We start from the raw sequence: 9970 nt of genomic DNA, 5'->3' as shown, positions 1-9970 counted from the left end.
TTGCAGCAAAATAGTGGCTATTTTTCATTGACTTGGTAAACGCTGGCTATTTTTGAATGACCAGTCCGAAAACTGGTTATACCATGCTATTTTTACTGTGCGACAGCTTGTGTTCAGTGGAGTACCAAACAAGTCAATTTCAGTTGAATTCCTGCTATTCCGTCGGATATTTCCTATAATAAGCAGTGACTAGGTCTCTTCTATATTACAAGTTCACCTAGGATGTGACCTCAAACGTTTCGTACATTTCGGTGTCACCTTCTATACTTTTGCCACACCAAGCAGTGACCACGCAAGGGTAAATTACTTCAATTATATTCACTACTATAATCTCAGATTCACAATGGTTTGAATTTCAATTTTGAACAAATTTGCGTGAAACAAAGAACTTTTGCACATCAAAAAGAAAAAGAAGTTGCAGTTACAGTTTCATGTTTGATTGATTTTGCTTGCAAACTCTGTATGATAAATTTCCGTGAGAAACAGAATCGTAATAGATTACAATTTGGACAAAGTGGCACCTGCTTCCTGCTTCCGAGTATGATAATTCACAACCATTGTATTCTACGGCACACATGCATTCCGCTTTTCAGATGGCAGTAGCATCCAATTTTGCAATGGAAACTGAAGGAACCGCACTACTAATCTCGTTAAAGGCAGCAAAACTCCATAACAAAACGAGTTTTGATGTGGTCAAAGAATATCTCCGAGAAAGTCAAAAAGGAAAATCAATCACTCTTTTCTGCTATAGCTATCCTGTCATTGAAGGCATGCATTGCTGCTTCAACTTCGGCAATCAAGTAATTCCCTGATCTGCTTGAAAATGACAGCTTCCTATTAGAAGCAGCACTGACCTGTCAAAAAGTATTGCAGCTGAGTGCTTTCTTTTGTCTTTGCTTAGTCAAACTAGATATGGACACACTCGCAGAAATAACAATAATGCCAAAAGGCTCTCTGAATATTAGCAACAAAAAGGCTTCTAAAGAGTGCCCTAACCACCATCATATGAAATGCTACAGAGGATACTATTCGGTATACTAGGAAATACACGACTAATTAAAGATGAACAAATCGATCCTGGGAATAAAACTTGGTGATGTTAATTAAAGAAGCTAATTCCTCAACCCACCGCCACCCTTAGTTCTCTCAATTCGCGTTTGACCTTTTCTTTACGAGAGAAGGAAAGTTGTTGGTTTATAAGAGATAATAAGAGGCACTGACCTTCTTCATGGACACCATTTAGGGTCTTTGCACCTTGCTTGTGTTTCTCATGTGGTAGAGAAAACGGCATCAAGGTTCTTTTGAAGGAGCCAGGCTCTCGGATAGACAAGTCCATGAGCTTCCAGATGAAGGTGCCAATTCAATACCCTTGAGCAACCAGAGGGGATACCTTCCATTTGGCTTTCGTCTTCAACAATTTGTTCTATGAATGTGGTTTCCTGCAAGTAATAACTGCGAGTAAATTTCCACCTTCAACCTGATCACACAAGCCTCTATTCCCAAAGTATGAAATCAAGGATTTAAAAAAAGAAGCAATATGACACATACTTGGAAACCCTCCTTCACATTGTCCAACTGTCGAATGGGATCTGAAGTTGGTCGATGCCATTTCTTTGGATCCCATAATATAGTGCTATTGAAGGCAAAGCCAGACATATCGACGTGGAATCTTCTAAGTTGCTTACTCTTCTCATTAGTGTGCCACCCAATAACTTGACTTCCATTACACACAGGGCCCTCCAGTGTTGCTTTGCTTTTACTTTGCGCCAGCATAGCAACAGGCCAAGTGCCAAAACGACTATAAGAGGAGATCACAATGAAACAGAAGCAAATTAGAAAAGAAAAGACGAAAAGGAGAACAATGAAGTGAAATCTGCAAAAACGATTGTCTCCTCCTTCAACTTATAGCCTCCAGAAACAGTCATAATCACAGTAAGCTACATACATATTACCTTTCATATCAACAATAACAAATAGTAGCTCATGTCCTAGTTCAACCATTTTATTTTCACCATGCTTAGATAAGACCGAACTTCATTTGTACTTCACCAGAAGTGTGTCCGCAAGTGGATAAAATATTTCTTGAATAGTTATGCTTACTTTATCATAGAGAAAAAGACCTGTAGCATCTTTCCACAACATATTCAGAAAGCATGGAGGAGTTTACTTTCTTTAAGGAAGTAGAGGATCTGGGAATAAACAATTGGATCAGTTACTTCAACACTCGGGGAGAATCTTAAGTCAGGTTACATATTCCGGAAATTCATATAAAACTAAGGCATATATCATTGCGAAAACTCAACCTTTGCAGCAGGGGCGGATTTATAGGGGAAAATATGGGACACATGAACCCATGGTCTCTTTGCAAAATTATATATTTTATGTACATCTTTTCTAAAATTGGTATAATATTAACTGTTGGCACCAATGCTCCAAGAAGGTTGAATGGTGCACTTGGTTGAAGGTTGAGTTATTTACCAAGAGGAAGAGGGATCAATTCTCAATTAATACATTTTTTTCTCTTTTTTCTAGTAGTGCACCCATGTACTAGAAATCCTAGATCCGCCTCTGCTTTGCAGCAAGCCTGTTAGATATTTCTATTCAAGTATATGCTAAAACTGTAGATATCTTACAATTAAAGCCTGTTAGATATTTCAAAATACAATTAAAGATATCTTACATGCATTGGCATTCTGATCATCAGTTTATTGTACCTTTCCAGCAGCACTCACTGGGCCTCAAGAGGAAGGAATCAAATGAATAAGACTAAAGTATGGACAAAAGGAATCTGTAGGCCATTGCTTAGGAAATTCTCCAAGGTTTATCAAACATATTTCAGCACAATTAATGAAAGAACAGGGCCGATTAACATGTCACTACAATCAGATTTTATTTATTTTCTTTAATTCATAAGTTGTTAAGAAGTCTTATCAGAAGCAACGATCATGGATTGCTGCCAGAGCAAGCAGAAAGCTTAGTTTCTCTTCAGATAATGGCATCGCTTAAGTTAGAAAGAGCAAAGGATTAAAGGTGGCATTTCGGTTTGGGGGGGGGGGGGGGTTAATCATTAATTAGTTTTGCCTCCTACAAAAGACACAACAACCCAGCGGAATCCCACAAGTGGGGTCTGGGGACCTCTTACAGAAGGAGTCCACAAATATTCCAAGAGTAAGGAATCCTATTGAGGTTCATATTGATGGTATGGATGTCCATAATGTTAATCGAAGGTGCGACGACCTTACGTCACTCCGAAAGGTTTAGAACGTGATTCCATGAGTCCAGCATGCATTATATATATGTATCTATTTTACTCTACCGACCCGCGCTATAATCGGCAGGGTACGGCACCTATTGTGCAACCATAAATCAGTTAGGTTTTACCGATCTCCACGTGGCCGGGTACGATTCTACCGAGCCTTATGATAGCCGGGTACGTTTTTACCGAGTCCTCTTCGAGGCCGGGTACGATATGATGATGATGATGATGCCCACAGAGGCGTATGTTTTTAAAAGTATATATATATATCATACATTTCGTGTCAGTCGCCCTCAGAGGCACTCAGATGTTACAAGTTGTATCTTCTCTATCTCTCTTTACATTACTATTCTTATTTATGCTTTCCTGCCTTACATACTCGGTACTTTATTCGTGTTGACGTCCCTTTTGCCTAGGGACGCTGCTTTTCATGCCCGCAGGTCCCGATAGACAGGTTGACAGTCTTCCTAGCAGGCTATCAGCTCAGCGGAAGGTGTTGGCGCACTCCACTTGCTTCGGAGTTGCCTATTTGGTCAGCATGCTTTGGACATGTGATGATTGAACAAAGATTTGAGGAAAAAGCAATAAAAACTGGAAACCTCAATTTGCTACTCATTAGACTTGTCAATGGTGGCAAAGAACCAACCATCTTATCCTCCAGAAATTATATTGTTCCTGGAAGAATTTTGTGAGCTTGTCGGGAAGAATTACTGCCACCTGTGAGATATATTCAACAAGAGACCTGTTTACCATTTACGAATCAACCTTCGAGTACTTTGCAGGAAAACTTAGAAACTAAACTGATGTATTTGTAACGCAGTTCCTGATGTCCAAGAGGAAGCTGTTACTCGAAGTATTCGTAACCTACTTTATTAGATGGTAGGTACACAAAGAATGGAGTTTAATTTTGCTCAAGGCTGAGTTTTTGCTCAGAATAACTCCTTTAGCTAGGCAATTTAAAAACTCCTTTCAAGGATGTTTACGTGCATAAACCACAATTAGAGATGATAAAGGAGCAGAAAGACCTAGCAAAAGGCGACTATTAGTAAGGTTCGGGAGAGGAGGCAAGGCGGGACTATACCTAACTTTAATAAAATTTATAGCTGGGTGAAGGGAAGGTTGTAAGCGGAGACGAGTTAACTCCAAAACCAGTTACGTCCATTTTATGGAAAATTGTTCTAGAAAATATATTAAAATTACTTTTCCTTATACAGACAGCTTGACTAAGTGGAGAGACAAATAAGCTTCTTCTTTTTTTGGTTAAGTAGAGAGAAAAATAAGTTAAATTCACCTCCAAATGAGAACTTTATAGTAATAAATACAGTATATTTTTAATAAGAGCTCTGAATGTTGACTACGATAGCAAGCATGCCATACTAATTATGGTGATAAAATGTATGAATGTTACATTTCAAAATAACAACAAAAAGGAGGGAAATCATCAGTAAAGAATGTAATTTGACTCTCAGAATAAAGATGGGAAGGATAGATGTTTCTTGTAGACTTCCTGAAAAGAAGAGAAAGTGGATGAAGGCATCACAAGTATTTTCTCTGAAGAAAGTGGATCACAAGTGACATCAATTAATCTATGTTAAGGATCGAGCAAGCAATCTTAAGTTGGAAGAGTGTTTTTGCAATGATAAACCAAAGCTCTTAATATTCTCTACTAAAAAAGATTGAAGCACATCTGCCAAGCCAAGCTTTTTCTTTGGCATCAATTAAGAAAGAACAAGAGCAACTTATAAAAAAAACAGGAGCATAATTCCATTAATAATGAAGATGCTGCGTTTGGTGGGCATGCCAGAGTTGAAGCCCTTCTAAAGTTAATCATCCAAAGCACATATCTTTTTCTGTCCACTTATCAGATTCACACAAACTATATTTACCAAAAGAAGGGGATTTCATCATACACTAACAAGACGGTCATTTTCTCAGCTTTTAATCTAAGGAATGACATTTTGAAGAAGAATTGAAATGATAATGAAGCCAATTGAGATCCAAAAATCACACAATCTAAACCCAGAAGGATATCAGGAATTTTTTTTTGTTAGTGAAGTCATAATTAAATGGGAAATAGCTCCGGACCATGCACCACATCGATAAACTTAAATATCTACATAAAGCACATGACATCATCTTGAACTACAGTAAAATGGCATGTTCACAGTAGGGCAAAACAAAGACAAGTCATGTAAACAAGTATGATCAATCTCAACTTACTTGATCGATCTAATGCTCTCAAACAACTCAAGGGAGTAAATATTATCATCATCTGCGAAGTAAACAATTCCATTGAGTCTATGATGTTCAATATGCTCCAAAGCAACATTCCTCTGATGCACCCCGCGGTCTTTTATATCCGTCATGTTCTTGGAACACACTAGATGCCGGTACATAACACCAGTCTTCCTCAAAATGTCCGCAGTCTCAGCAGATGCTGCATTCATCTCAACCACAATCCACAACAGAGGCGACTTCACGATCTTCAACACCTCGCTCAATCTATTAAGATAGTAAGCTTGGAGTGCCCTATTATAAGTTGGAGTCACCACAATCAACAGTTTCCTTGGTACATAATCAAACTTCCCTTTCACTTCATCCACCAAACTACCAGGTAATTTAACTGAGTTTACCACAACATTATCAGGTCTAGGGATGACCACATCTTTCATCTCCTCCTTAACATTCACTACAGATGGCTTGATCTCAAAGGAAAAATCACGGCTCCTCGCATCATCAAAATCACCAAATGGTGCCATACCTAATATAAACCCTAGCAAAAAAAATATCAAACACCTATAGAACAACTTCTTCATGGATATATAATTTTTCCGAGAATATAGCATCGAAGAGCTTTTCCCGTTTAAAATGAGCTTATGAGATGGCGATTGAACTGAAGATTGGTTTCCATTCTGATAATGCCGTTCGTGATTCGGTGATAGAGTTCTTCGGATGGAAGCCATTGATCAAGTCCCGAGAATCAACAAATAGCACAGAGAAAAATACTCCAATTACATCAACAGATACGTAAATTCCATGATCCTCTCACACTGAATCGACAAATAGCAGAGAAAATGCCAGAAGAATCAACCAGAGCTTATCATAAACAAAAAATATAGATCATACCACTGCAGAAGATTCAGTTTGAACCGAAGCTTCGCGAAGCTCAATTGCTTAAACCGAAACCCTAGAATCACGAACAGAACCTATTTTCTGAATCAGTGTTTGCGAACAATCAAATCTGACTGATTTGTTAAAACAATTGAATGAAATCTATGCTGAACAGCTGCACTATTTCAGTAGAAATTAAGCAATTCTACGTAGCAGATTCAAGAGAATTCAGTAAACAATGATTTAAAATTCAGGTGAAAAGGCAGCTAAGAAGTTCCGATTGATAATATTTTCCGGTGGAATTAGAGATTTTGAGTGTCGGCCGAAAAAGGAGTCCAGTGGCGGCCGTAGAGGCGCGGGGGTGTAATGCGCATCAAGTACGGTGCGCGCCAGATAAGCAGAGCCGAAGAAATTTTATTTTGAGTGAGATATGCCATGTAATATTTGAGTGAGCGCATTCATTGTTTGCCTGTGGGACCCGCAATTAATGAAAATTCAAAAAAAAAATACTCCCCCGCCTTTACCTTTACCGTTCACAGTCCCCCCCAAAAAACCCTACTCGCTCCTCTTTCTTTCTTTTTCTTCTTCTTCCTCCCATCACCATAGAGAAAAACAACCCATCTGCTATAATCTTTTTCAGTTTCAAATTGCTGTTATCTATTTCAGTCTTCAAAAACTGTTTGAATCCCGTACAAAGCTCATGATTCGAAACTTTTTCGGTATTTTTAAGTTTCGATCTGCCATTGGTATACAAAGTAAAAGTCGATATAAAAGTGGAATGTTTTGTATATATACACAAGACAAGAGAGAAACATATACGTGCAAAAAAATATAACTTTTCACATTTTGGATCGATAATTTTGAGGGAGACTACATTAATCTTAGTAATAATTGTTGAATAAAAGACTGTTTCCTTATTGATAGAGGCGGACAAAGATACATGGCTGTTGTGTTTGATTTTTGAACATAAACAGTTCCATTAATAGATGGTGAAAGGAATTTGGGGAGATTTGACAGTGGGGGTATATTGGGAGGAAGAAGAAAGTGGAAGAGAGAGATACGGGGAGGGATGAAACTTGAAAGGGGAATGGTTTGGTGAATGGAGAGAGAGGGGGGAGTATTTTTTTTTTTAATTTTTCATTATTCCATTCGCTCAGGTATTCATATCTCACTCAAAATAAAATTTCTCAAAACTAATTATGTTTTTTATTTAAAATGCTCTCTCTCTCGCAATGAACACTACAATTAGCAATTGAATCGTCCTAATAAAAGCATTTGTTGTGATATGTGAGCTAAAAACATATCGGATGAACTGCCCTAATATCATCACAAGTTAAGCTTTATTAGTTTAGTAAGTCTTACACAAAAAATAATTGACAAATAATATATTTAAGTGCAAAATATACTTGCACAAACCCATTAAATATTTTGCAAGTCATACTTCTCAAGCATCTCGCTCTATACAAGATACTTTTTTTTCTTCAAAACATATGAGTAAAAGACTGAAAACTTTAGTAAAATTAATCGACAAAAATGTATTAGTCAAAAGGTTTATATAATTTTGGTACAACTAAATACCTAGATAGCCCTTTAAACTCGATACATTTTGTAAGATAATCACTTACACTTATCAATGAGCAAATAAACACTTTAATTTGAGATGTTCACGAAATATACTTCTGCCAAGTTCAAGCGTCTATCTGATCACTAGTTAAATTTAAATGATAATTTTATAAAATGTGCCAAGTTTAAGGTCTATCCAGGTGTTTAGCTTTTCGGTAAATTTGCTAAATGCAAGAAAACAACGTGAATTTGCTGGAATTTTTCCTTACACGAATCATGGCCACTGTTGCCACAAGTAAGACTTGTGCCTTAGGCTCCCAAACGTGGGAGCCATATTTTTTTAAGAAATAATAGGTTTATAGGTATTTAAAAAAATAATACTATTTAATACGTTTAATATAAAAAATAAAAATTTCATATAAAGAAAATAATACTTTTTAGATATATAAAAAAAGTAACCATTTGACTTACTAAAAATGGGTAGAAGAATTATTTTCGTTTCAATTTAAGTTGATTTGATAATTTAACTTTTTTTACTTTTTTATTAGATAATGCGTAAAAAAATTATTTTTCTTCCTTCATTTGTAAGCTAAATTTTTCTTTTCCCTAATCTCTTTATATTTCAGAAACCCTTACATTTTTTCTGTCTTTCTCTTTGATATTCTTATTCGCCTTCTTTCTCCGAACCAAGATTTCGTTACTCACCTTCTTTTCCCAAAATTTCATTAGTTCAAATGTTCAACGATATTTTAAAAGTTTAGGCCTCATATTAAACATTGGTTTTAAGCCACATATGTGCTTGATGTCACATCTGTGAGCACGCGATTTTTTCCCTATATGAATTACTCCCATAAATTCAAGAAAATGAATTTTTTCCATTATTTGAAATTTTATAGATTTTATGTAGAAATTTTATTAATTATTTGCATTTTTGTGCATTTTTAATTTCCATTAAAAATCAAAAATACCAAAAATATCACGCATTGCATTTAGGATTTATTTTTACATTTTTAGGTTAATTAGTAAATTAGTTACTTTATTAAAAATGAAAATCACAAAAATTGGCTTACTTTTGCATTTTTAGCCTTTTAACTTTAAATTTGTAATTTCCTTTTAATTTAGGAGTAATTAAATTTTGTAAATATTATAGTAGATAATCAGCTTAATTTTTCCAAGATAATTATTTTTAGGGGTTTTAATTAATTAAAATAGGAAAAGAGAAAAATTGAAAAAAGAAAGAAAGGAAAAAGAGAGTTTAGAAAAGGAATTTTTACATTCTTATGCCACATAGGAAACCTTATTACCCTCAATGTTTAAGGTTTGACTTAATTACACTTAGTATACCAAATTACTAATTCTATACCATAATTAATTAAGAGTATAATTAATTATACGTTTTTTACTCCTTAATTAAAGGAATCTGTATATCCCAGTATCCCCACTCATCTCACGTTTCTCTCTCCTAACCCCTCAGCCCAACCCACGTTTTACCCATACCCACGATCTTTTTACCATTTTCCATCTTCTGAAACCAAATTTCCCCTCTAAATTCATAGACAATTGAAGAAACCCTTCAACAAAATTGGTTCCCCATTTTACTCCAGTTGAAGTTCATCAATGAAGAACAACAAAGCTTCGAAACAAAGTCCTAAAAAATCAGCAATAGCTGATATACCCTCATTTGATTTGGGTGTTTTATCACCAAAATCACCCAAAAAGCAAGACAAAATCTCCACATGCAATTGCAGAGACTACTCATAGTTCCTCTCCCCGACAAATCAGAGCTGAGATGAGAATCAAACAAAAACATGATGTAGATGCTGGAGAAACTTCTACACCAGGCAAACAAGTCAAACAAAAAGGAAAAGAGATTTTGGTAGATGACGACTTTGTAGAAGAGGTCCCTAATCTTCGAACATGAAAGAAAGCAAAGGTGTCTCCTGGTTCGAAAAATCCAAAAATAAAGAAACATTCAAAAAGCACCCTAAAATTGTTCGCAACTAATCATTGGTGAAGGTAAGCATTTATTAGTTTCGTTTC

At 36.0% G+C, this 9970-nt stretch overlaps 1 protein-coding gene across 2 annotated transcripts; it reads right to left on the bottom strand.

Moving 5' to 3' along the window:
- Window positions 1-299: 299 nt before the first annotated feature.
- On the bottom strand, window positions 300-6883 carry LOC107822511 (putative beta-1,4-xylosyltransferase IRX9H). 2 transcript variants are annotated; one of them, XM_016649068.2, is made up of 4 exons: window positions 5477-6883; window positions 1549-1798; window positions 1222-1439; window positions 300-854 (listed from the first exon to the last, which is right to left on the bottom strand). In XM_016649068.2, exons 1-3 carry the CDS (start codon window positions 6217-6219, stop codon window positions 1269-1271), a joined length of 1164 nt encoding a protein of 387 aa, XP_016504554.1. In that variant the 5' UTR covers window positions 6220-6883; the 3' UTR covers window positions 300-854; window positions 1222-1268. The 2 variants fall into 2 exon arrangements, with proteins under 2 accessions (XP_016504554.1, XP_016504563.1); XM_016649077.2 differs by lacking the exon at window positions 300-854 and having other exon boundaries at window positions 1219-1439; window positions 5477-6806.
- Window positions 6884-9970: the final 3087 nt, after the last annotated feature.

Source organism: Nicotiana tabacum, chromosome 16 (genome assembly GCF_000715075.1).
Source record: "Nicotiana tabacum cultivar K326 chromosome 16, ASM71507v2, whole genome shotgun sequence".
Lineage (NCBI taxonomy): Eukaryota > Viridiplantae > Streptophyta > Magnoliopsida > Solanales > Solanaceae > Nicotiana > Nicotiana tabacum.
This window is presented reverse-complemented; position numbering and strand designations above follow the sequence as displayed.

Excerpts from the sequence above, each read along its gene's own strand:
- LOC107822511 (XM_016649068.2), bottom strand. The coding sequence starts at position 6,219 with ATGGCTTCCATCCGAAGAACTCTATCACCGAATCACGAACGGCATTAT. Across the intron at positions 1,799-5,476 it reads GAGAGCATTAGATCGATCAA|TCGTTTTGGCACTTGGCCTG; the intron begins GTAAGTTGAGAT and ends CTCCTCTTATAG. Across the intron at positions 1,440-1,548 it reads ATGTGAAGGAGGGTTTCCAA|GAAACCACATTCATAGAACA; the intron begins GTATGTGTCATA and ends TATTACTTGCAG.